The sequence below is a fragment of the Aphelocoma coerulescens genome, chromosome 25 (assembly GCF_041296385.1).
Source record: "Aphelocoma coerulescens isolate FSJ_1873_10779 chromosome 25, UR_Acoe_1.0, whole genome shotgun sequence".
In the NCBI taxonomy this organism is placed as follows: domain Eukaryota; kingdom Metazoa; phylum Chordata; class Aves; order Passeriformes; family Corvidae; genus Aphelocoma; species Aphelocoma coerulescens.
This window is the reverse complement of record NC_091038.1, coordinates 2,111,550-2,137,460: the sequence shown is the minus strand read 5'-3', so window position 1 is coordinate 2,137,460 and position 25,911 is coordinate 2,111,550. Positions and strand designations below refer to the sequence as shown.

Genomic DNA, 25,911 nt, shown 5'->3' with positions numbered 1-25,911 from the left:
AAACTGGCCACTGATAGGTTCCATCAGGTCCCAGAGGAAGCTGTAAGCACCCCTTAGCAAGGACATCCCTTCCGGGACTATGCTTGCTAACCTATGACATGGGAAAAGCTTTGTGCCTTTATCCTATGGATGTATGATTTTGTCTGAACTACTTGGGAATGAGGGGAATTCATCCAAATTTAGCCTGGGAGTTACCATTGTCAGGGGTAGCTTGTGACAGGGAATGCTGGAATTTGGGGCACCCCGGAGGTCACAGTGCCCCACCAGGAATGCTCAGGGCCCCCCGGGAGAGGGGTCCCCAGGATGAGCCACCTCTGGGGCAGGAATCCCCAGGACGTGGCAGCCCCAGAACGAGGACCGGCCTGGGACAAGACCCAGGTGTCACCACAGCAGAGCCCTTTTCCCCCAGGACAGGACCCCTCTGGATGTGCCCCCCAGGTCAGAACCCGCCCCCCGTCTGACTCTCAGCACAAACGGCCTCTTCCTTCTGCTGCCCGAGAGAGAAAGTGAAAGTGTTGGGGGGCACAGCCGGACACCCCCATCCCCCACTGGCCCCCCCACCCCTCTCTGCGCCCCCGCACCCTTTTTTTCCCCCTGCACAGGGTCCCCCCAACCCGTTCCCTGCTCAGGAGCTCCCCAGGATCCCTGAGCCGCACACTGAGGGGTGAGGCAGTGGGGCACAAAGGTGAGGAAATGAAGGACAAAACAGAAATAAAGAGGAAAAAGCCAAAGGGTGGGGGGGACACAGAACCGGAGCTACCCAGGACCCCCCTGTGGTGCTGCCCGTGGTAATGAGTGCCCCGGGGGGGGCCGTGCTGGGCCCTGAGTCACCCCAAAATCTGAGGCACCCGGTGAAGGAGCTGCGACCCACGAGCCCCCCCAGCCACTGCCCATCCCTGGGACCCCCATTCTCCTGGGAACCCGACCATGGCAGCCCCATTCCCTGTGTCCCCCTTTTCCCGGAGCCCCATCCTGGCTCTCTTGTTGCCCAGCATCTCCATCCCCTTCCCCCCAACCCCTTTGCCACCCATTCCCTCAGGACCCCCATCCTGGACACCCCCTGACACATGGGGACCCCCATTCCCCAGGCAGCCACTCCCTGTCACTTCCCCTCTCTCCCCATTCCCCTGGGACACCCATCCTGAGATCCCCACATGCCCTGAGCCTCCCACTCCTGGGAACACCATGTCCCACCCTGTCCCCAGCCTGTCCCCTGCTGTGTCTCCACCCTGCAACACCCTGCCCCCACCAAGGGCCACCAACACGTGGGGACGAGACGTGACCTCGCTTCCTGCCCGCCACCCAGGGGACAAGTGGCCCTGGCAGCGTGTGACAGCCAGCCCGGGTGGCCGGGGACACCGGGATGGCCGGGAAGGTGGCGCTGCTCCTGTGGGGTGAGTGCCCCGGGCACGGGTCTGATGCCCTGGGGATGGGCCCTGGTGAGGCAGAGAGCGGTGGGGAGGGGGCACAGGGGGGCTGCGGGGTGCCCTGAGGTCCCCAAGGGCAGCAGAGCCCGAGCATGGGCTTGGAGCCCTTAAATGTGACCGGAGTCGTGGGGTGGCTGTGGGGACAGGATGGGAATGGGGACAGGAATGGAGGGAGTGGGATGTAGCAAAAGGAACCTTGGGGCTGGGGCAGCTGTGGGGACAGGGCCAGGGGGACAGGGATGCAGGGACAGGGACAAAGGCCAAGCACCATCAGGATGGGCCGCGGGGCCAGGTGCCATTGGGATGGGATCATGGGCAGAGGGCCATGGGGATTTGGCTGTGGGGACAGGTGCTGTGGGGTGGGTGGAGGTGACTTGTCCAAGCATGGGGTGTCCACAGTGTCCCCATGTCCTGCCTCAGCCCAGGGTGACAGAGGTGTCCTTGTCCTCAAGACCTCCGTGCTAAACTGGTGACCCCGTGGGGACAGTTTGGGGACAGCCCCACACTCCGTGCCCCGGGTGCCACTGTCCCTGTGGTGCCACCCCCACCCAGCCCTGTCCCTTCTCCCTTCCAGCCCAGACCCTCGGCCTCGCTGGTGAGTCCTCGGGGGGATGCCACGTCCCCACCCCGCTGTCCCCATCCCGCGCTGGCCCTGGCAGGCTGGTGTCCCCTGTCACCCGCAGGCACCCAGACCACCCAGCTCCTCGTGCAGCCCCCCTGGACGCCGCCGGTGCTGTGGGACCGGGTGACACTGACCTGCCAGGGCTCGGGCACTGCCGGTGCCACCACCTGGTACAAGGACGGGCAGAGCTGGCGGCTGCAGGGACCCGACCGATTCCGTGTCACCGAGAGTGGCACCTACCAGTGTGACAGACCCGGCACCTGGCGCAGCCCCTCTGTGAGCGTCTCCAATGGTGAGGGGTGTTGGGTGTCCCCAGCCTGGCACCCACGGGGTCTCCGAGGGCTCTGGGTGGGCTCCGCTCCATGGGTCACTCCCCTGGTGTGACGAAAGCCCATCCCCGGCACACGGGGACATCCCAGAGCATCCCAGTGCGAGCAGAGCTCCGTGTTGGAATTGGGGACCCCTGGTGCTCTGGGTGTGACCCAATCGGGGCGTCCCGGTGCCATCGGGACCCCACGGATCCCCGTGGTGTGACGGGACCCCCCCTGTCCCCCAGACTGGCTGGTGCTGCAGGTGCCGGTGCAGGCACTGCTGGAGGGGGACACGGTGACACTGCGCTGCCGGGGCTGGCAGGACAAACCGGTGACCTTGGTGTCCTTCTACCGCGAGGAGAAACAACTGCAGCTGCTCCGCAATGGGACCGAGCTGTCCCTGTCCCCTCTGCGGCTGCAGGACAGCGGCCGCTACCGCTGCAGGGGCTGGGTGTACTCCGAGGTGTCATGGGGGTGGAAGGAGTTTTTATCGGCACCGGTGACAGTGACAGTGCACGGTGAGCACCCCACAGCCGCCACCCTGACACCCTGACACCCCCACACCTCAGCACCCCCACAGCCCCTGCCCAGTGAACTCAGGGTTACGTCTTCCCCCTCATCTCCTTCCCTGTCTCATCCCGGTGCTGGTGCTGGAGGGTCCCCCTGAGCCCACCGAGGGGTCCCCCCTGAATCTCAGCTGCCTCAGCACCCCCAGCCCCCTGCGGCCCCGAGCCTCCCTCCTGCACCTCTTCTACCGGGATGGGCGGTTGGTGGGGGGCCTGCAGGGGTTCCCGCAGCTCCTGCTGCCCGCCATGGGGGTCTCCCACTCGGGGAATTACAGCTGCGAGGTGCGCTCCAAGCAGGGGCCGTGCGGAAGAGCAGCGCCCGGCTCCGCGTCACGGTGCGCAGTGAGTGCGGGGATGGGCGCGGGGAGCCCCGACAGCCGCCACGGTTCCCCCAGTCCTGCCTGGGGACCCCACAGCCCTCCATGACACCTCCTCAAGTCCCCCCATAACTGCCCTCTGTCTCCTTATCCCTCACCCGGTCCCCTCACACCTCCCTAGGTACACCTCTCCCTCTCTTAGATCCCTCCATGGTGCACAGGTCCCATCCATGTCTGGGTCCCCAAAACCTTCCCTGTGGTTACCCCCAACCCTCTCCAGGTCTCCCCTCCCTTAATCTCCCTTGGATCCCTTCCACCCCTTGCAAGCCTCCCTCCCATCTCTCGGCCCCTTTCTTCCTCACTGGGATCCCACCACCTCTCCCTGACCCTCCCCCTCCCTGAGACCTTCACTGGTCTCCGGTGCCCCCAACCCTCCTGGATGCCCCATTCCCTTTCTGTCCCTCCCACAGGGGTCCCGCTCTCGGGGGTGTCCGTGTCGGCGCAGCCCCCCGGGGGACAGGTGGCACTGGGGGACCGCCTGGTGCTGAGCTGCGCGGTGGCCGCGGGGACAGGTCCCCTGTCCTTCTCCTGGCACCGAGGGGACTCGTGGACACTGCTGGGCACCGGCCCCCGCCTGGAGCTGCGCCACGTTGGGGACAATGACAGCGGCCACTACCAGTGCCGGGCCAGCAACGGAGACAGCGTGGGCGAGAGTGTCCCCCTGAATGTCACCGTCCTGGGTGAGCGGGACCCTCAGGAATGGGCTGACCCCACCCACCACATCCCCACACCCCGGCCAGGTGCCAGCCCCGTCTGTGTCCCCGCAGTGCCCGTGGCCAATGCCACCATCAGCCCCAGTGCCCTGGCACAGCCGGTGCGCGCAGGTGACCCCGTGACCCTGCACTGCTCGGTGCAGGTGGGCTCAGCCCCTGTCACCTTCACCTGGCTGCACAACGGGCACGAGGTGGCCCGGGGTCCCCTCCTGGAGCTCGGGAACGTCCATGTGGGACATTCCGGCACCTACCAGTGCGTGGCCACCAACCAGCTGGGACAGGACGGGCACCGCGTGTTCCGGGCGCTCAGCCCCGAGCTGGCACTGACGGTGACTCCGCAGGGACACAGGAACACAGGTGGGGTCACTCGGGGTCATTGGGATTGCAGCACCCCCGCAGTGACAGCTGACCCTGATGTGTCCCCCTCTGTCCCCAGCAGTGGCCGCAGGGGTTGCCGGGTCCGTCCTGTTCCTGGTCCTGCTCGTGGGTGTCATTGTGGGCTGGCACCGGTGGCACCGCCTGGGTGGGTGACAATGGGGCCAATGGGGGCTTTGGGCAGCTGGGAGGCCACCGAGAATGTGGGGATGATGGGGCAGCACCCACAGCCCCTGACTTGGGCAGTGCTGAGTCCCCAGTGACCTTTGCTCGAGGTCCTCAAGGATTTGGGGTGGTGTTGGAGGGTCGTGCAGGGATGCTGGGGGTTCTTTCAGGAATCCTGGGGCAGTTTGGAGGGTGCCCGTCCCTGCCAGCCTTGGGGCTCTGGGGGCATCAGGGCCTGGGCTCTGGTGTGGTTCAGGGGTTCTGGGGGGCTCCAGGAATGCTGAGGGTTCCTGGGGGGAATTGAGAGCCCTGTGGGGGTTCAGGATTGCCAAGGGTGGTCAGGGCCTTGGGGACCCCACAGTCACCCCCACCCCTTTCCTTTGCAGCCTCCAGGAAGCACCAGGAAAGGTGAGTGGGGGGCTCCAGACATGACCCCCCTGTTTTACGCAGCCCCCAAGACCTTCCATCCCCTCTCACACATCCCCCCATCCCTGCAGGGCTCCCCCGGAGCCCCCGGCCCCCCCAGAGGAGGGGGAGGTGCTGTACACCCACGTCACGAGGACAAAGCAGACGCAGGGTGAGTACGGGGTGGGACACACACAGGGACACGTCACCCACGGGGGGTGTCACACAGATGCCACAGCCAGGGTCTCCTGCAGGGCCCACCCGCACCGCTCCGCCCCAGGATACCCAAGTGACCTACGCGGAGCTGCCGGGACCCCACGGGCAACCGCGGGCACCCAGTGACATCCACGGGAACGTGCTGGGACACTGAGGGCACTGGGGGACACTGGAGGACCCGACTGACTTCTGCTGGGCCCAAAATGCAGCTTTTTGCTGAAACTGGGAGAAATGGTGTTTCTTTGTTCAGCTCTCTCCTGCTTTAGGAACGGGATTCTCCAATTTCCTGCTTCTACTAAAAACTTTCTCTCCCCGTCTGGCTGCGGAGGGCAGTGAGAGAGCGGCTTTGGTGGGTGCGGGGCATCCGGGCAGCGTCAGCCCACGGCAAGGCAGGAAGGAGGAGGGTCCCGCTCAGGGTGCTGAGCAGATCCTTGTGGGATTTGCCTGAGTTTTGGGGCTCCCTCAGTGCCTTGGGCAGAGGGACAAAATGATCCATTGCTGCATTTCCGGGCTGCTTCCCTCGCAGCTGCCCCTGCAGGGGCGGTTTCCAGCCAGCCCTGCTCTGCAAACCATCCAAGGCCCTCGCAGAGCCACTGCTTGGGCTCCCCTTGGCTTTTGTGCTTCTCGCAGGGCTGAGCAAACCACAGCCACGCCTTTCCCCCACACAATTCTCACCTTGCAGCAGCTCTAAAGCTGCGAGAGTCAAAGCCCAGGGGGCGGGGGGGGCCCTCAGATCCTGGCTGCCCCTGGGGCTGGCCAGAGCAGGGCTGGCCAATGCCCATCCCTGCGCAGTGGGGCTGTGGCGTGGCCTGGCCCCACACTTGGATGGCCACTGGCTGCACGGAGGAGTTTGGGAGCTGCTTCCTGCCTGGGGCTCCATTCCCAAGCTGCTCTTGCCGCCTCAGATCGTGCAGGGGATGAGCAACAATGTCTGAAATAGGTTTTCTCCCAAAACTAACAAACCCAAAGTGTCCCAACCCCCAGGACAGAAACCCCATAGCCGGGGGGGGAGGGGGGGGGAAATGTGGGGATCAGGAGAGGCGGGGGCAGCCCCCAAACAGCTTCAGCCCCTTCTGATTTACAGCATCCCAGCCCTGCAGAATCAAACTGGGGCCAAGTCAGCCATTTCCAGGGGAAAATACCTGCAGCTTTCACAGTGCTGCAGGGGAGAGGGCAGAACGGTCCTCGGGTGTTGTGGGCAGAGGAGGGGACGGTCACGAGCGTTCCAGCCTGGTTCCCAGCACTGAGACCCTGAAGGAGGTGTGGGGGTGTGTGTACCCGTTTGGCCAAATTTAGAAATATATCCTCTGAGAGAAGCCACAACCACCCCTCCCCCACCAGGTTCAGGAAAAAAAAATGAATTTTCCTTGAAGGAAAATGAAGAAGATAAAACTATTTATTTAACAAACACATGGGAAAGGAAAAGGAGGTTAAATGGTAAAATCTTTCGCTGTGGAGGAAAAACCTGGGAAAGCGTTCGAGTCCTCCCTTTGGTCTCCTCGGAGCTGGGGCTTGGCCCAGGGCCAGGCCCTCTGTGCCCGGTGGAAAGTCCTCCCGATGTGCTCTGAGGTTGAAAGCAGTCCAGTAGCAAAGGGAGAAAATCCAGAATTCTAGAGAAGGAAAATCAAAGTCCAACTCTCAGTCTCTCTCTCCGGAGAGCCAGAAACTGAAAACACCTGCCCAAAAGCTGACTGGAACACAGCAAGCCGGGTGCATCCTCGCTCCCCTGCCGCGGCTGGGGAAAAAAAACCTCCTATATTTATGTGACCTTGAACAAGCTGCAAATTGCTTTGAGGAAGTTTAGCTCAGTTTTTTTTCCTTCCCCCTCTCAGGCTCAGTTTAGAGGCACAGAAAGGCACAAAAATTAATTTCTGGGCATAGGCAGCGATATGGGATTCACATCATAACGTCACCCCAAGACAGTGTCCTACAGTGCGGATTCTGCAACACGCGTATCAGACAACGAGGCCCGTGGAAAAAAAATATATATGGAGGGATTCTTGATAGATGTTTCAGAGAGATGTCTGTTACTCCAGCCCCATGGCCGGGATCTGCCGAGGAACTGGTACAGTCATGGGACCCGAGGGTCCTTGCCCACACAGGGGAACACAAAACAACCAATGGGGAACGAGGCTGACCAGGGACAGGAAAACCCCGTGCCTCCCGCCCAGGGCCCCTCTCCCAGGGCCACATGGCAGGGGGGAAGGACCCCGACATTTCACCCGTTTATTTTTAATAAAAAGAGATTTAAAACTTAACATTGAAAATAACTGGATAAACATGACAAGAATCTTTTCAGAACCAAACAAGCCACCCTCCTGAGTCTTCAAATGTCCAAACAGATTCTGTGGAACATCTTAAGGCTGACGGAAGGGAGACAGGACTCTCCGGGCATGCTTTGTGGGGAAACTGAGGCAGGAGAGGGTTTCTTCCATGTGTACCTGTTGGAACTCTAAACACCACCAGGTAATTTCTTTCCCTCTCCCTTTTCATCCCCCACTTGGCATTGGAAAGGGATTTTTGGGGAAACAATTGGAAAAGGCATGGTTTTGTGAGGGAAACCATGGGTGAAAAAATGGATTGGGAATGCACTGGGGGTAATAGGTTATAGGGTAAAGGGGAAAGGTGGGATTAGGAAAGGGAGAATGTAGGGGGGGGCTTACAATGGAGATATTGTCTACCATGACTACGATTTCTAGCGTATATACTGCCCTTTACAGAAACACCATCAGGCCCAGTGTACTCTGCTGCTTGTAACCCTTTTCTACCTTGCACAATTTTGAATTCCACCACCTCTGCATCTCCTAAGCTTGTGACGTATTTTTCAGAGTTCTTCTTTTTAATTGCAGTTCTATGAAGAAATATGTCTTCTTGGTTGGCACATCTTGCATAAAAGCATAATTTGGTTTAACAAGATACCATTTTACTATTCCTAAAACCTTAGCTACGGTGATTTTTTCCTTTTTCCGAGTGGCTGCTGTTTTCTGTCTCGCTGCGTTCCTGGTTTCACTTTGGTTTTCGCTCGCTCCTGCGTTGGAGCCGTCGGGGCTGCTCGTGCCTGTGTGCTCTACCCAGGGGTCGCAGTCGGGGCCGTGCGGGCCGGGCGGTGCTGCACCGCTCAGCTCCCCGCGTGCTGCCGCCTCTGCTCTCAGCTGCGTTGCTGCAGCCTGGCGCCGTGCCCAAGTCTTGGCCGGGACCCTGGGCAACAACCCCCCCACACCCAGCTCCAGTGCCTGTTTCGGCAAGGTGCAGCTCTGCCGCCAGCCGCCTCAGCCCCAGGACATGAGGGTCCCCCCCGCCCCCTGGGCTTTGACTCTCGCAGCTTTAGAGCTGCTGCAAGGTGAGAATTGTGTGGGGGAAAAGGCGTGGCTGTGGTTTGCTCAGCCCTGCGAGAAGCACAAAAGCCAAGGGGAGCCCAAGCAGTGGCTCTGCGAGGGCCTTGGATGGTTTGCAGAGCAGGGCTGGCTGGAAACCGCCCCTGCAGGGGCAGCTGCGAGGGAAGCAGCCCCGAAATGCAGCAATGGATCATTTTGTCCCTCTGCCCAAGGCACTGAGGGAGCCCCAAAACTCAGGCAAATCCCACAAGGATCTGCTCAGCACCCTGAGCGGGACCCTCCTCCTTCCTGGCTCAGACCTGCAGCCCTTTGGATGCTCCTGGAAAGAATGTTTGGGTTCTGGCTGTGGCCGACAGACGAGAGGGAGAAGTGTGGAAATATCGAGCCGTGGCTCCACACGTGGATCTGGGGAACGGGGGGTGGGAACAGGAGCAGGGAGTGCCCAGGCAGGAGAATTCAGAGTAGGATGGAGTGGATTTCCCAGGGAATCAGACCCTGAGGGACACACGGGCATTTCCACAGATTCCTGTGCAGTGCTCCCAGGATGGACAGAGTTGTTCCCTTTTGGCAGCAGAACCCCTGGGAAGTAAATCAAGTCTGAGGGTGGCAATGAGAAAAATGGGAAGAATTCCTAAATATGGCCCCAGAGAAGCCATCCTTGTGGGCTGGGTTGCTGCCCAGCAGACAGGGAACAATCCCATGCACCTGTTGGACACTCAGGGAGATTTCCCGCTCCGTGTTATCCACAGGCAAACACGGCTGTGGGATGCACCAATGGGCTCCTAAAAGAAACCAAAAAGTCCCATTTCTTTGTGATTTGTTTGGGTTTTTATTGTGAGAGACTTGTTGGGAGACCGATTAAAAGGATTCTATAAACCAGAGGATTTTGTAACAGTGTCAGTTTGATTTTGGCCGAGTTGATTTTTCTTTACTGGGAAAAAGTTGGTGTGGGAAAAGCTTTGTGCCTTTATCCTATGGATGTATGATTTTGTCTGAACTAATTGGGAATGAGGGGAATTCATCCAAATTTAGCCTGGGAGTTACCATTGTCAGGGGCAGCTTGTGACAGGGAATGCTGGAATTTGGGGCACTCCGGAGGTCACAGTGCCCCACCAGGAATGCTCAGGGCCCCCTGGGAGAGGGGTCCCCAGGATGTGCCACCTCTGGGGCAGGAATCCCCAGGACGTGGCACACCCAGAACGAGGACCCGCCTGGGACAAGACCCAGGTGTCACCACAGCAGAGCCCTTTTCCCCCAGGACAGGACCCCTCTGGATGTGCCCCCCCAGGTCAGAACCCACCCCCCGTCTGACTCTCAGCTCAAACGGCCTCTTCCTTCTGCTGCCCGAGAGAGAAAGTGAAAGTGTTGGGGGGCACAGCCGGACACCCCCATCCCCCACTGCCCCCCCACCCCTCTCTGCACCCCCACACCCTTTTTTTCCCCCTGCACAGGGTCCCCCCAACCCGTTCCCTGCTCAGGAGCTCCCCAGGATCACTGAGCCGCACACTGAGGGGTGAGGCAGCGTGGCACAAAGGTGAGGAAATGAAGGACAAAACAGAAATAAAGAGGAAAAAGCCAAAGGGTGGGGGGGACACAGAACCGGAGCTACCCAGGACCCCCCTGTGATGCTGCCCCAGGTAATGAGCGCCCTGGGGGGGCCGTGCTGGGCCCTGAGTCACCCCAAAATCTGAGGCACCCCGTGAAGGAGCTGCGACCCACGAGCCCCCCAGGCACTGCCCATCTCTGGGACCCCCATTCCCCTGGGAACCCGATCATGGCAGCCACATTCCCTGTGTCCCCCTTTTCCCGGAGCCCCATCCTGGGTCTCCTGTTGCCCAGCATCTCCAGCCCCTTCCCCCAGACCCCTTTGCCACCCATTCCCTCAGGACCCCTATCCCAGGGACCCCCTGACACATGGGGACCCCCATTCTGCAGACAGCCACTCCCTGTCACTTCCCCTCTCTCCCCATTCCCCTGGGACACCCATCCTGAGATCCCCACATCCCCTGAGCCCCTCACTCCTGGGAACACCACATCCCACCATGTCCCCAGCCTGTCCCCTGCTGTGTCTCCACCCAGCAACACCCTGCCCCCACCAAGGGCCACCAACACGTGGGGACGAGACGTGACCTCGCTTCCTGCCCGCCACAGAGGGGACAAGTGGCCCTGGTAGCGTGTGACAGCCAGCCTGGGTGGCCGGGGACACCGGGATGGCCGGGAAGGTGGCTCTGCTCCTGTGGGGTGAGTGTCCTGGGCACGGGCCTGACGCTCCGGGGATGGGCCCTGGTGAGGCAGAGAGCGGTGGGGAGGGGGCACAGGGGGGGCTGCGGGGTGCCCTGAGGTCCCCAAGGGCAGCAGAGCCCGAGCATGGGCATGGAGCCCTTAAATGTGACTGGAGTCGTGGGGTGGCTGTGGGGACAGGAATGGGGGGGACCGGATCGGGGGGGACAGGAATGGAGGGAGTGGGATGTAGCAAAAGGAACCTTGGGGCTGGGGCAGCTGTGGGGACAGGGCCAGGGGGACAGGGATGCAGGGACAGGGACAAGGGCCAAGCACCATCAGGATGGGCCACGGGGCCAGGTGCCATTGGGATGGGATCATGGGCAGAGGGCCGTGGGGATGTGGCCGTGGGGACAGGTGCTGTGGGGTGGGTGGAGGTGACTTGTCCAAGCATGGGGTGTCCACAGTGTCCCCATGTCCTGCCTCAGCCCAGGGTGACAGAGGTGTCCCAATCCCTGAGACCTCCGTGCTAAACCGGTGACCCCGTGGGGACAGTTTGGGGACAGCCCCACACTCCGTGCCCTGGGTGCCACTGTCCCTGCGGTGTCACCCCCACCCAGCCCTGTCCCTTCTCCCTTCCAGTCCAGACCCTCGGCCTCGCTGGTGAGTCCTCGGGGGGATGCCACGTCCCCGCCCCGCTGTCCCCATCCCGCGCTGGCCCTGGCAGGCTGGTGTCCCCTGTCACCCGCAGGCACCCAGACCACCCAGCTCCTCGTGCAGCCCCCCTGGACGCCGCCGGTGCTGTGGGACCGGGTGACACTGACCTGCCAGGGTTCGGGCACTGCCGGTGCCACCACCTGGTACAAGGATGGGCAGCTCTGGCTGCTGCAGGGACCCGACCGAGTCGTTGTCACCGAGAGTGGCACCTACCAGTGTGACAGACCCGGCACCGGGCGCAGCCCCTCCGTGAGCGTCTGGAATGGTGAGGGGTGTTGGTGAGGGGTCCCCGAGGGCTCTGGGTGGGCTCCGCTCCATGGGTCACCCCCCTGGTGTGACGAGAGCCCATCCCCATCACACGGGGACATCCCAGAGCATCCCAGTGCGAGCGGAGCCCCGTGTTGGAATTGGGGACTGGTGCGCTGGGTGTGACCCAATCGGGGCGTCCCGGTGCCATCGGGACCCCACGGATCCCCGTGGTGTGACCGGAACCCCCTGTCCCCCAGACTGGCTGGTGCTGCAGGTGCCGTTGCAGGCGCTGCTGGAGGGGGACACGGTGACACTGCGCTGCCGGGGCTGGCAGGACAAAGCGGTGACCTGGGTGTCCTTCTACCGCGAGGAGAAACAACTGCAGCTGTTCCACAATGGGACCGAGCTGTCCCTGTCCCCTCTGCGGCTGCAGGACAGCGGCTGCTACCGCTGCAGGGGCTTGGTGTATACTGAGGTGTCACAGGGGTGGAAGGACTCGGAGTCGGCGCCAGTGACAGTGACAGTGCACGGTGAGCACCCCACAGCCGCCACCCTGACACCCCGACACCCCCACACCTCAGCACCCCCACAGCCCCTTCACAGCAGGCTCGGGGTCACGCTCCCCCTGCCCCATCTCCTTCCCAGAGCTGTTCCCGGTGCCGGTGCTGGAGGCTCCCCCCGAGCCCACCGTGGGGTCCCCCCTGAATCTCAGCTGCCTCAGCACCCCCAGTCCCCTGCGGCCCCGAGCCCCCCTCCTGCACCTCTTCTACCGGGACGGGCGGTTGGTGGGGGGCCCGCAGGGGTCCCCTCAGCTCCTGCTGCCCGCTGTGGGGGTCTCCCACTCGGGGAATTACAGCTGCAAGGTGCGCTCCGAGCAGGGGGCCGTGCGGAAGAGCAGCGCCCGGCTCCGCGTCACGGTGCGCAGTGAGTGCGGGGATGGGCGCGGGGAGCCCCGACAGCCGCCACGAGTCCCCCAGTCCTGCCTTAAATCCTCTGCGGCTCCCCTGTCTGGGAACCCCCATCCTTTCCAGACACCATTCCCGGTGTCCCCTCACCCCTTCCCTGGCGTGACCCATCCGCGACATCTCACCCATCCCGCTCTCACACCTCCATCCCTGCGCCCCTCTCTCGGTGCCAGCCCCTCCCGCCGGACTCAGCCCTGCCTCTCCCCCCACAGTGCCTGTGGCCAATGCCACCATCAGCCCCGGTGCCCTGGCACAGCCGGTGCGCGCAGGTGACCCCGTGACCCTGCGCTGTTTGGTGCAGGTGGGCTCAGCCCCTGTCACCTTCACCTGGCTGCACAACGGGCGCGAGGTTGCCCGGGGTCCCCTCCTGGAGCTCAGGGACGTCCATGTGGGACATTCCGGCACCTACCAGTGCGTGGCCACCAACCAGCTGGGACAGGACGGGCACCGCGTGTTCCGGGCGCTCAGCCCCGAGCTGGCACTGACGGTGACACCGCGGAAACACTGGGACACAGGTGGGGTCACTCGGGGTTACTGGAGGGTGCAGAACCCCCGGCATGGCAGCTGACCCTGATGTGTCCCCCTCTGTCCCCAGCAGTGGCTGTGAACATCGGCAGGAGCCTCCTGTTCCTGGCCCTGCTCCTGGGTGTCATCGGGGGCTGTCACTGGTGGCACCGCCTGGGTGGGTGACAATGGGGCCAATGGGGGTGCTGGAGTGAGGGGAAGCCCCCAGAGTGGGGGGGTGATGGGGCAGCACCCACAGCCCCTGAGCTGGGGGAAACGGAGCCCACAGTGACCTCGGCTGGGGGTCCTGGGGGCTTTAGGAGGATTCTGGAGGGTCTTGCTTGGGCTCCAGGGGCACCCCTGGGTGGGCTTTGAGGAACATTGGGCTGGCAGTGGGAGCTCCTGGAAGGTTTGGGGAGTTGATGGAGGGCCGTGCAGGGAGTTTGAGGGATCTTTCTGGGGTCCTGGAGGAGTTTTGGGCCCTCCCTGTTGGGCTTGGGGTTGTGGGGTCTCAGGGGGCCGGAGGTACCGGGGGGCTCGGGGGCACTGTGTTGGGGTAGAAGTTCTGGGGGTTCAGGGGTGCTTGGAGTGTCCAGGGGGGAATCAGAGGTGCGGTGGGAATTGGGGCTCCAGTGGGGATTTGGGGGTCCCGTGGGTGGTCGGAGCTGCCGAGGTCCCAGGAAGGTTCAGGGGTCCCGGGTTCCCCACGATCACCCCCTCCCCTTTTCCTTGCAGCCACCAGGAAGCCCCAGGACAGGTGAGTGGGGGGGCTCCGGCCGTGACTCCCCTTTCCCCCTTCCCCAGACACCCCCTCAGGCCCCCCCTTATCCCCGCAGGGCCCCCCCAGAGGAGGGGGAGCTGCTGGAGCCCCACGGCGTGGGCAGCGAGCGGGCGGGGGGTGAGTACGGGGCTGGGGACAGGGACACGTCCCCCACGGGTCTCACCCCCTCCCAGGTCCCCACAGCCGCTGTCTCTGCCAGCGCCCCCACGGGTGTCCCCCGGCCCTGCCCCTCCTTGGCATCCACAAGTGACCAACGCGGAGCTGCCGGGACCCTACGAGGGACAGCAGGACCCCGGTGCCACCTACGAGAGTGTGATGTGACCCTGGGGGAAATTGGGGATCACTGGGAGGCATCGAGTCCCCCCAGGGGTCCCTCACTGCCCTTCCCAGCACCCCAGGGCCTCCCCATTCCCCCTCCCAGTGCCTGGGGGAGCACAGGACCCTTTTCCCTTTCCTTGGAGCCAAAAGGCAGCGTTTGGATTAAAGTGGGAGAAATGGGGTTGGTTTGTTCAGCTCTGCCTGCTGAGCTCGGGAAGGAGGAGGGTCCCGCTCAGGGTGCTGAGCAGATCCTTGTGGGATTTGCCTGAGTTTTGGGGCTCCCTCAGTGCCTTGGGCAGAGGGACAAAATGATCCATTGCTGCATTTCCGGGCTGCTTCCCTCGCAGCTGCCCCTGCAGGGGCGGTTTCCAGCCAGCCCTGCTCTGCAAACCATCCAAGGCCCTCGCAGAGCCACTGCTTGGGCTCCCCTTGGCTTTTGTGCTTCTCGCAGCGCTGAGCAAACCACAGCCACGCCTTTTCCCCCACACAATTCTCACCTTGCAGCAGCTCTGAAGCTGCGAGAGTCAAAGCCCAGGGGGCAGGGGGGACCCTCAGGTGCTGGCTGCCCCTGGGGCTGGCCAGAGCAGGGCTGGCCAATGCCCATCCCTGCGCAGTGGGGATGTGGCTTGGCCTGGCCCCACACTTGGATGGCCACTGGCTGCACGGAGGAGTTTGGGAGCTGCTTCCTGCCTGGGGCTCCATTCCCAAGCTGCTCTTGCCGCCTCAGCTCCTGCAGGGGATGAGTGAGAATGGAGAAGTCTGAAATAGGTTTTCTCCCAAAACCAACAAACCCAAAGTGTCCCAACCCCCCAGGACAGAAACTCCCTGCTGTGGGGGGAATGTGGGAATCAGGAGAGGGGGAGGGAGCACCACAACAACTTCATCTCCCCCCGATTTACACGGTCCCAGCCCTGCAGCATCAAACTGGGGCTAAATCAGCCATTTCCAGGGGAAAATACCTGCAGTTTTCACAGTGCTGCAGGGGAGAGGGCAGAACGGTCCTCGGGTGTTGTGGGCAGAGGAGGGGACGGTCACGAGCGTTCCAGGCTGGTTCCCAGCACTGAGACCCTGAAGGAGGTGTGGGGGTGTGTTACAGTGCGGATTCTGCAACACGCGTATCAGACAACGAGGCCCGTGGAAAAGAAATATATATGGAGGGATTCTTGATAGATGTTTCAGAGAGATGTCTGTTACTCCAGCCCCATGGCCGGGATCTGCCGAGGAACTGGTACAGTCACGGGACCCGAGGGTCCTTGCCCACACAGGGGAACACAAAACAACCAGTGGGGAACGAGGCTGACCAGGGACAGGAAAATGCCGTGCCTCCCGCCCAGGGCCCCTCTCCCAGGGCCACATGGCAGGGGGGAAGGACCCTGACATTTCACCCGTTTATTTTTAATAAAAAGAGATTTAGAACTTAACATTGAGAACAACTGGAGAAACATGACAAGAATCTTTTCAAAACCAAGCAAGCCACCCTCCTGAGTCTTCAAATGTCCAAACAGATTCTGTGGAACATGGTAAGGTGGACAGAAGGGAGACAGGACTCTCTGGGCATGCTTTGTGGGGAAACTGAGGCAGGAGAGGGTTTCTTCCATGTGTACCTGTTGGAACTCTAAACAACACTAGTTAATTTCTTCCCTCGCCCTTTTCATCCCCCACTCGGCATTGGAAAGGGATTTTTGGGGGAAACAATTGGAAAAGGCATGGTTTTGTGAGGGAAGCCATGGGTGAAAAAATGGATTGGGAATACAGTGGGAGTAATAGGATATAGGGTAAAGGGGAAAGGTGGGATTAGGAAAGGGAGACTGTAGGGGGGGCTTATAATGGAGATATTGTCTACCATGACTACGATTTCTAGCATATTTACTGCCCTTTACAGAAACACCATCAGGCCCAGTGACCTCTGCTGCTTGTAACCCTTTTCTACCTTGCACAATTTTGAATTCCACCACCTCTCCATCTCCCAAGCTTGTGACGTATTTTTCAGAGTTATTCTTTTTAATTGCAGTTCTATGAAGAAATATGTCTTCTTGGTTGGCACATCTTGTATAAAACCATAATTTGGTTTAACATGATACCATTTTACAATTCCCAAAACCTTAGCTACGGTGATTTTTTCCTTTTTCCGAGTGGCTGCTGTTTTCTGTCTCGCTGCGTTCCTGGTTTCACTTTGGTTTTCACCCTCTCCTGCGTTGGAGCCGTCGGGGCTGCTCGTGCCTGTGTGCTCTACCCAGGGGTCGCAGTCGGGGCCGTGCGGGCCGGGCGGTGCTGCACCGCTCAGCTCCCCGCGTGCTGCCGCCTCTGCTCTCAGCTGCGTTGCTGCAGCCTGGCGCCGTGCCCAAGTCTTGGCCGGGACCCCGAGCAACAACCCCCCCACACCCAGCTCCAGCACCTGTTTCGGCAAGGTGCAGCTCTGCCGCCAGCCGCCTCAGCCCCAGGACATGAGGGTCCCCCCCGCCCCCTGGGCTTTGACTCTCGCAGCTTTAGAGCTGCTGCAAGGTGAGAATTGTGTGGGGGAAAAGGCGTGGCTGTGGTTTGCTCAGCGCTGCGAGAAGCACAAAAGCCAAGGGGAGCCCAAGCAGTGGCTCTGCGAGGGCCTTGGATGGTTTGCAGAGCAGGGCTGGCTGGAAACCGCCCCTGCAGGGGCAGCTGCGAGGGAAGCAGCCCGGAAATGCAGCAATGGATCATTTTGTCCTTCTGCCCAAGGCACTGAGGGAGCCCCAAAACTCAGGCAAATCCCACAAGGATCTGCTCAGCACCCTGAGCGGGACCCTCCTCCTTCCTGCCTCAGACCTGCAGCCCTTTGGAAGCTCCTGGAAAGAATGTTTGGGTTCTGGCTGTGGCCGACAGACAAGAGGGAGAAGTGTGGAAATATCGAGCCGTGGCTCCACACATGGATCTGGGGAACAGGCGGGGTGGGAACAGGAGCAGGGAGTGCCCAGGCAGGGGAATTCAGAGTTGGATGGAGTGGATTTACCAGGGAATCAGACCCTGAGGGACACACGGGCATTTCCACAGATTCCTGTGCAGTGCTCCCAGGATGGACAGAGTTGTTCCCTTTTGGCAGCAGAACCCATGGGAAGTAAATCAAGTCTGAGGGTGGCAATGAGAAAAATGGGAAGAATTTCTAAATATGGCCCCAGAGAAGCCATCCTTGTGGGCTGGGTTGCTGCCCAGCAGACAGGGAACAATCCCATGCACCTGTTGGACACTCCGGGAGATTTCCAGCTCCGTGTTATCCACAGGCAAACACGGCTGTGGGATGCACCAATGGGCTTCTAAAAGAAACCAAAAAGTCCCATTTCTTTGTGATTTGTTTGGGTTTTTATTGTGAGAGACTTGTTGGGAGACCGATTAAAAGGATTCTATAAACCAGAGGATTTTGTAAGAGTGTCAGTTTGATTTTGGCTGAGTTGAGTTTTCTTTACTGGGAAAAAGTTGGTGTGGGAAAAGCTTTGTGCCTTTGTCCTATGGATGTATGATTTATTCTGAACTAATTGGGAATGAGGGGAATTCATCCAAATTTAGCCTGGGAGTTACCATTGTCAGGGGCAGCTTGTGACAGGGAATGCTGGAATTTGGGGCACTCCGGAGGTCACAGTGCCCCAGCGGGAATGCTCAGGGCCCCCCGGGAGAGGGGTCGCCAGGATGTGCCACCTCTGGGGCAGGAATCCCCAGGACGTGGCACCCCCAGAACGAGGACCCACCTGGGACAAGACCCAGGTGTCACCACAGCAGAGCCCTTTTCCCCCAGGACAGGACCCCTCTGGCTGTGCCCCCCCACGTCAGAACCCGCCCCCCGTCTGACTCTCAGCACAAACGGCCTCTTCCTTCTGCTGCCCGAGAGAGAAAGTGAAAGTGTTGGGGGGCACAGCCGGACACCCCCATCCCCCACTGCCCCCCACCCCTCTCTGCACCCCCACACCCTTTTTTTCCCCCTGCACAGGGTCCCCCCAACCCGTTCCCTGCTCAGGAGCTCCCCAGGATCACTGAGCCGCACACTGGGGGGTGAGGCAGCGTGGCACAAAGGTGAGGAAATGAAGGACAAAACAGAAATAAAGAGGAAAAAGCCAAAGGGTTGGGGGGACACAGAACCGGAGCTACCCAGGACCCCCCTGTGATGCCGCCCCAGGCAATGAGCGCCCTGGGGGGGCCGTGCTGGGCCCTGAGACACCCCAAAATCTGAAGCACCCAGTGAAGGAGCTGCGACCCACGAGCCCCCCAGGCACTGCCCATCTCTGGGACCCCCATTCCCCTGGGAACCCGACCATGGCAGCCACATTCCCTGTGTCCCCCTTTTCCCAGAGGCCCATCCAGGGTCTCCTGTTGCCCAGCATCTCCATCCCCTTCCCCCCAACCCCTTTGCCACCCATTCCCTCAGGACCCCCATCCTGGACACCCCCTGACACATGGGGACCCCCATTCCCCAGACAGACACTCCCTGTCACTTCCCCTCTCTCCCCATTCCCCTGGGACATCCATCCTGAGATCCCCACATGCCCTGAGCCCCCCACTCCTGGGAACACCATGTCCCACCCTGTCCCCAGCCTGTCCCCTGCCGTGTCTCCACCCTGCAACACCCTGCCCCCACCCTGCCCCCACCAAGGCCAACCAACACGTGGGGACGAGACGTGACCTCGCTTCCTGCCCGCCACAGAGGGGACAGTTCGCCCCGGCAGCGTGTGACAGCCAGCCTGGGTGGCCGGGGACACCGGGATGGCCGGGAAGGTGGCGCTGCTCCTGTGGGGTGAGTGCCCCGGGCATGGGCCTGAGGCCCCGGGGATGGACCCCGGTGAGGCAGAGAGCGGTGGGGAGGGGGCACAGGGGGGGCTGCGAGGTGCCCTGAGGTCCCCAAGGCCAGCAGAGCCCGAGCATGGGCATGGAGCCCTTAAATGTGACCGGAGTCGTGGGGTGGCTGTGGGGACAGGAATGGGGGGTACAGGATCGGGGGGACAGGAATGGAGGGAGTGGGATGTAGCAAAAGGAACCTTGGGGCTGGGGCAGCTGTGGGGACAGGGCCAGGGGGACAGGGATGCAGGGACAGGGACAAGGGCCAAGCACCATCAGGATGGGCAACGGGGCCAGGTGCCATTGGGATGGGATCATGGGCAGAGGGCCGTGGGGATGTGGCTGTGGGGACAGGTGCTGTGGGGTGGGTGGAGGTGACTTGTCCAAGCATGGGGTGTCCACAGTGTCCCCATGTCCTGCCTCAGCCCAGGGTGACAGAGGTGTCCCTGTCCTCAAGACCTCCGTGCTAAACCGGTGACCCCATGGGGACAGTTTGGGGACAGCCCCACACTGCGTGCCCCGGGTGCCGCTGTCCCTGCGGTGCCACCCCCACCCAGCCCTGTCCCTTCTCCCTTCCAGCCCAGACCCTCGGCCTCGCTGGTGAGTCCTCAGGGGGATGCCACGTCCCCACCCCGCTGTCCCCATCCCGCGCTGGCCCTGGCAGGCTGGTGTCCCCTGTCACCTGCAGGCGCCCAGACCACCCAGCTCCTCGTGGAGCCCCCCTGGACGCCGCCGGTGCTGTGGGACCGGGTGACACTGACCTGCCAGGGCTCGGGCACTGCCGGTGCCACCACCTGGTACAAGGACGGGCATCGTTGGTGGCTGCAGGGACCCGACCGATTCCGTGTCACCGAGAGTGGCACCTACCAGTGTGACAGACCCGGCACCGGGCGCAGCTCCCTTGTGAACGTCTCCAATGGTGAGGGGGGTTGGGTGTCCCCAGCCTGGCACCTGTGAGGTCCCCGAGGGCTCTGGGTGGGCTCCGCTCCATGGGTCACCCCCCTGGTGTGACGAAAGCCCATCCCCTGCATACGGGGACATCCCAGAACATCCCGGTGCGAGGGGAGCCCCGTGTTGGAATTGGGGACCCCTGGTGCTCTGGGTGTGACCCAATCGGGGCGTCCTGGTGCCATTGGGACCCCACGGATCCCCGCAGTGTAACTGGACCCCCCTGTCCCCCAGACCGGCTGGTGTTGCAGGTGCCAGCGAGGGCACTGCTGGAGGGGGACACGGTGACACTGCGCTGCCGGAGCTGGCAGGACAATCCGGTGACCTTGGTGTCCTTCTACCACGAGGAGAAACAACTGCAGCTGTTCCATAATGGGACCGAGCTGTCCCTGTCCCCTCTGCAGCTGCAGGACAGCGGCCGCTACTGCTGCAGGGGCTGGGTGTATTCTCTGGTGTCGCGGTGGAAGGAGTTGGTATCGGCGCCGGTGACAGTGACAGTGCACAGTGAGCACCCCACAGCCGCCACCCTGACACCCCGACACCCCCACACCTCAGCACCCCCACAGCCCCTTCGCCGTCCCCCGCCCCGTCTCCTTCCCAGAGCTGTTCCCGGTGCCGGTGCTGGAGGGTCCCCCTGAGCCCACCGAGGGGTCCCCCCTGAATCTCAGCTGCCTCAGCACCCCCAGCCCCCTGCGGCCCCGAGCCCCCCTCCTGCACCTCTTCTACCGGGACGGGCGGTTGGTGGGGGGCCTGCAGGGGTCCCCGCAGCTCCTGCTGCCCACCATGGGGGTCTCCCACTCGGGGAATTACAGCTGCGAGGTGCGCTCCGAGCAGGGGGCCATGCGGAAGAGCAGCGCCCGGCTCCGCGTCACGGTGCGCAGTGAGTGCGGGGATGGGCGCGGGGAGCCCCAACAGCCGCCACGGGTCCCCCAGTCCTGCCTGGGGACCCCACAGCCCTCCATGACACCTCCTCAAGTCCCCCCATAAGTGCCCTGTGTCTCCTTATCCCTCACCCGGTCCCCTCACACCTCCCTAGGTACACCTCTCCCTCTCTTAGATCCCTCCATGGTGCACAAGTTCCATCCATGTCTGGGTCCCCAAAACCTTCCCTGTGGTTACCCCCAACCCTCTCCGGGTCTCCCCTCCCTTAATCTCCCTGGGGTCCCTTCCACCCCTTGCAAGCCTCCCTCCCATCTCTTGGCCCCGTTCTTCCTCACTGGGATCCCAGCACCTCTCCCTGACCCTCCCCCTCCCTGAGACCGTCACTGGTCTCTGGTGCCCCCAACCCTCCTGGATGCCCCATTCCCTTTCTTTCCCTCCCACAGGGGTCCCGCTCTCGGGGGTGTCCGTGTCGGCGCAGCCCCCCGGGGGACAGGTGGCACTGGGGGACCGCCTGGTGCTGAGCTGCGCGGTGGCCGCGGGGACAGGTCCCCTGTCCTTCTCCTGGCACCGGGTGGGCTTGTGGGCACCGCTGGGCACCGGCCCCATCCTGGAGCTGCGCCACGTTGGGGACAATGACAGCGGCCACTACCAGTGCCGGGCCAGCAACGGAGACAGCGTGGCTGAGAGTGTCCCCCTGAATGTCACCGTCCTGGGTGAGCGGGACCCTCAGGAATGGGGTGACCCCACCCACCACATCCCCATCGCCCCATGGCCAGGTGCCAGCCCCGTCTGTGTCCCCGCAGTGCCTGTGGCCAATGCCACCATCAGCCCCGGTGCCCTGGCACAGCCGGTGCGCGCAGGTGACCCCGTGACCCTGCGCTGCTCGGTGCATGTGGGCTCAGCCCCTGTCACCTTCACCTGGCTGCACAATGGGAGTGAGGTGGCCCGGGGTCCCCTCCTGGAGCTCGGGGACGTCCATGTGGGACATTCCGGCACCTACCAGTGCGTGGCCACCAACCAGCTGGGACAGGACGGGCACCGCGTGTTCCGGGCGCTCAGCCCCGAGCTGGCACTGACGGTGACACCGCGGGGACACTGGGACACAGGTGGGGTCACTCGGGGTTACCGGGGGTGCAGCACCCCCAGGGTCCCGGGTGACCTCGGTGTGACCCCCCTCTGTCCCCAGCAGTGACCGCAGCGGTTGCCGGATCCCTCCTGTTCCTGGTCCTGCTCCTGGCTGTCATCGGGGGCTGTCACTGGTGGCACCGCCTGGGTGGGTGACAATGGGGATTTGGGGGTCCCAGGGAGTTGGGGAAACCCCCCAGAGTGGGCGGGCGATGGGGTGACACCCGCAGTTTTTGACTTGGGGTCGGATGAGCCCCCTCTGACCTCAGCTCAGGGTCCTGGGGGCTTTGGGGTGGCGTTGGGATGTTGGGGGCACTTTCAGGGGTTTTGGGGCAGTTTGGGGGGGTCCCCGTCCCTCCCGGCCTTGGGGCTCTGGGGGCTCAGGGGATCTGGAACACCGGGGTGATTCCCGGCTTCTGGGGGGCTTCAGGGAGGCTCAGGGGTCCTGGGGCGAACTGAGGGTCCGCTGGGGGCCCAGGAGTTCCGGGGGGGGGGGGGGGAGGGAGGGGACTGGGGGCTCCCAGGGGCTTTCAGTAGCCCTGGGCACCCCACAACCCCCCCTCCTTTTTCCTTCGCAGCCTGCAGGAAGCTCCAGGGAAGGTGAGTGGGGGGCTCCAGCCCTGCCCCCCCCTTTTACCCCACAAGCCCCAGAACCCCCCACTCCAGCAGCCCCCTCTGGTCCCCGCAGGGCCCCCCGGGCCGAGGCGCTTTATGCCAACATCGTGCGCAGGCAGCGGCCGAAGGGTGAGTGGGGAGGGGGGCACGGGGGGCACGGGGGGCGCGGGGGGCACGGGGGGCGCGGGGGGCTCGGGGGGCTCGGGGGGCGCGGGGGGCACGGGGGGCACGGGGGGCTCGGGGGACACGGGGGGCGCGGGGGGCACGGGGGGCACGGGGGGCTCGGGGGGCACGGGGGGCGCGGGGGGCTCGGGGGACACGGGGGGCGCGGGGGGCACGGGGGGCGCGGGGGGCTCGGGGGGCGCGGGGGGCACGGGGGGCACGGGGGGCTCGGGGGGCTCGGGGGGCTCGGGGGGCTCGGGGGGCACGGGGACCCGGACCCGTCCCCCGCTGCTGTCGCCCCCCACCCGGCTCCCCCCAACCTCTCTCTCTCCCAGGGGACCCCCAGCCCGCCCCCCCCCGGGACCCCCCAGTGACCAGCACCGAGCTGCGGGGACCCCATTGGCGACTGCGGGAGCGCGGTGGCATCTACGGGAATGTGCCGTGACTCTGGGGGGCACTGGGGACACTGGGGGCACCCACACGCGCGTGGCACCTCGCCCCGTGGGTGCCCACCCTGCCCGTGGCCATCGGGAGCTGCCAGCAGCTGGTCCGGTTCCCCCGCCCGTGGCCACCGGGAGCTGCCGTGGCCACCGGGAGCTGCCAGCAGCTGGCCCTGTCCCCCGCCCGTGACAACCGGGAGCTGCCGTGGCCACCGGGAGCTGCCAGCAGGTGGCCTTGTCCCCCCGCCCGTGGCCACCGGGAGCTGCCAGCAGCTGGCCCTGCCCCCCGCCCGTGGCCACCAGGAGCTGCCATGGCCACCGGGAGCTGCCAGCAGCTGGCCCTGCCCCCCGCCCGTGGCCACCAGGAGCTGCCAGCAGCTGGCCCTGTCCCTCCGCCCGTGGCCACCAGGAGCTGCCAGCAGGTGGCCCTGTCCTCCCACCCGTGGCTACCGGGAGCTGCCGTGGCCACCGGGAGCTGCCAGCAGGTGGCCCTGTCCCCCGCCCGTGGCTACCGGGAGCTGCCGTGGCCACCGGGAGCTGCCAGCAGCTGGCCCTGCCCCCCGCCCGTGGCCACCGGGAGCTGCCAGCAGCTGGCCCTGCCCCCCGCCCGTGGCCACCAGGAGCTGCCATGGCCACCGGGAGCTGCCAGCAGCTGGTCCGGTTCCCCGGCCGTGACAACCGGGAGGTGCCAGCAGCTGGCCCTGTCCCCCCGCCCGTGGCTACTGGGAGCTGCCGTGGCCACCGGGAGCTGCCAGCAGCTGGTCCGGTTCCCCCGCCCGTGGCCACCGGGAGCTGCCAGCAGGTGGCCCTGCCCCCCCGCTAGTGGCCACCGGGAGCTGCCATGGCCACCGGGAGCTGCCAGCAGCTGGTCCGGTTCCCCCGCCCGTGGCCACCGGGAGCTGCCAGCAGCTGGTCCGGTTCCCCCGCCCGTGGCCACCGGGAGCTGCCAGCAGCTGGCCCTGCCCCCCCACCCGTGGCCACCGCCCCTCTGTCCCTCTGAGCCCCACGAGTCGAGGAGAATCCGCCTGGAAACCGGCCCAGAGTGCCCCAAAGTGGCCACTGGGAGCTGGCGGGGGCTGCTGGGGACCGGCGGGGGGGGCACGAGGGGGTCCCCGGGGAGCAGAGCCCCCGTCCCCCCCTCCCGCAGCCCGGGAGGAGCCCCCGGCCCAGGAGCCCCGGGATGAGGGGAGGGGGTTTTAGGGTCGGTTTTCCTTCTCGTTTTTCAGTTCGCTGCACAATAAATTCAATGAATTCCGCCCCAAATCGAGTTTGGTTCGCCCCTGACCGAGCCCTCCCCGCCCTAATCCCAGCCCAGCGCCCCCTCCCCGGGGTGCCCCAAAATCTGGGACCTCAGGGACCAGGGACCCCATAATCTGGGACCTCAGGGACCCCAAAATCTGGGACCTCAGGGACCACGGAGCCCAAAATCTGGGACCTCAGGGACCTCAAAATCTGGGACCCCGGGACAGGGACCCCAAAATCTGGGACCTTAGGGACCCCAAAATCTGGGACGTTCACGCTCTGGGCTCCCAAAGTCTGTGACCTCAGGGACCTCAGGGACCCCAAAATCTGGGACCTCAGGAACCAGGGACCCCAAAATCTGGGACCTCAGGGACCCCAAAATCTGGGACGTTCACCCTCTGGGCTCCCGAAATCTGGGACCTCAGGGACCCCAAAATCTGGAACTCCGGGATAGGGACCCCAAAATCTGGGGGGTCCAAGGTCTGGGCTCCCAAAATCTGGGACCCCGGGACCTCAGGGACCCCAAAATCTGGGATCTCGGGGACCCCAAAATCTGGGACGTTCAAGATCTGGGCCCTCAAAGTCTGTGACCGCAGGGACCCCAAAATCTGGGACTCCGGGATAGGGACCCCAAAATCAGGGACCTCAGGAACCAGGGACCCCAAAATCTGGGACCTCAGGGACCCCAAAGTCTGGGGCGTCCAAGCTTTGGGCTCCCGAAATCTGGGACCTCGGGGGCCCCAAAATCTGGGACGTTCACGCTCTGGGCTCCCGAAATCTGGGACCTCGGGGACCCCAAAATCTGGGACTCCGGGATAGGGACCCCAAAATCTGGGACCTCAGGAACCAGGGACCCCAAAATCTGGGACCTCAGGGACCCCAAAATCTGGGACGTTCACGCTCTGGGCTCCCAAAGTCTGTGACCGCAGGGACCCCAAAATCTGGGACCTCAGGGACCCCAAAATCTGGGACGTTCACCCTCTGGGCTCCCGAAATCTGGGACCTCAGGGACCCCAAAATCTGGAACTCCGGGATAGGGACCCCAAAATCTGGGGGGTCCAAGGTCTGGGCTCCCAAAATCTGGGACCTCAGGGACCAGGGACCCCAAAATCTGGGACGTTCAAGCTCTGGGCTCCCGAAATCTGGGACGCCGGGACCTCGAGGACCCCAAAATCTGGGACGTTCAAACTCTGGGCTCCCAAAGTCTGTGACCGCAGGGACCCCAAAATCTGGGACCTCAGGGACCCCAAAATCTGGGACTCCGGGATAAGGACCCCAAAATCTGGGGCGTTCACGCTCTGCGCTCCCAAAATCTGGGACCTCGGAGACCAGGGACCCCAAAATCTGTGAAGTCCAGGCTCCGGGCTCCCGAAATCTGGGACCTCGGGACAGGGACCCCAAAATCTGGGACGTTCAAGCTCTGGGCTCCCAAAACCTGGG

At 63.4% G+C, this 25,911-nt stretch overlaps 2 protein-coding genes across 2 annotated transcripts; both read left to right on the top strand.

Moving 5' to 3' along the window:
• Positions 1-1,185: 1,185 nt before the first annotated feature.
• On the top strand, positions 1,186-5,833 carry LOC138098494 (Fc receptor-like protein 2). Its single transcript, XM_068995067.1, is given in 13 exon segments — positions 1,186-1,278; positions 1,337-1,394; positions 2,002-2,022; positions 2,111-2,341; positions 2,606-2,878; positions 2,991-3,218; positions 3,221-3,268; positions 3,714-3,983; positions 4,071-4,373; positions 4,456-4,539; positions 4,943-4,964; positions 5,054-5,133; positions 5,216-5,833. Coding segments are annotated over 13 exon segments (1,827 nt in total). The 3' UTR covers positions 5,332-5,833.
• Positions 5,834-9,056: 3,223 nt separating this feature from the next.
• LOC138098493 (Fc receptor-like protein 5) lies at positions 9,057-23,307 on the top strand. The gene is given in 24 exon segments (XM_068995066.1): positions 9,057-9,098; positions 9,964-10,025; positions 10,592-10,734; positions 11,375-11,395; positions 11,484-11,714; positions 11,956-12,228; positions 12,344-12,829; positions 12,876-13,178; positions 13,259-13,345; positions 13,903-13,924; positions 14,004-14,065; positions 14,148-14,260; positions 18,216-18,277; positions 18,876-18,997; positions 19,637-19,657; positions 19,746-19,976; positions 20,240-20,509; positions 20,607-20,885; positions 21,331-21,600; positions 21,691-21,993; positions 22,074-22,160; positions 22,591-22,612; positions 22,701-22,756; positions 23,125-23,307. Coding segments are annotated over 24 exon segments (3,678 nt in total). The 3' UTR covers positions 23,235-23,307.
• The last annotated feature ends 2,604 nt before the right edge of the window (positions 23,308-25,911 follow it).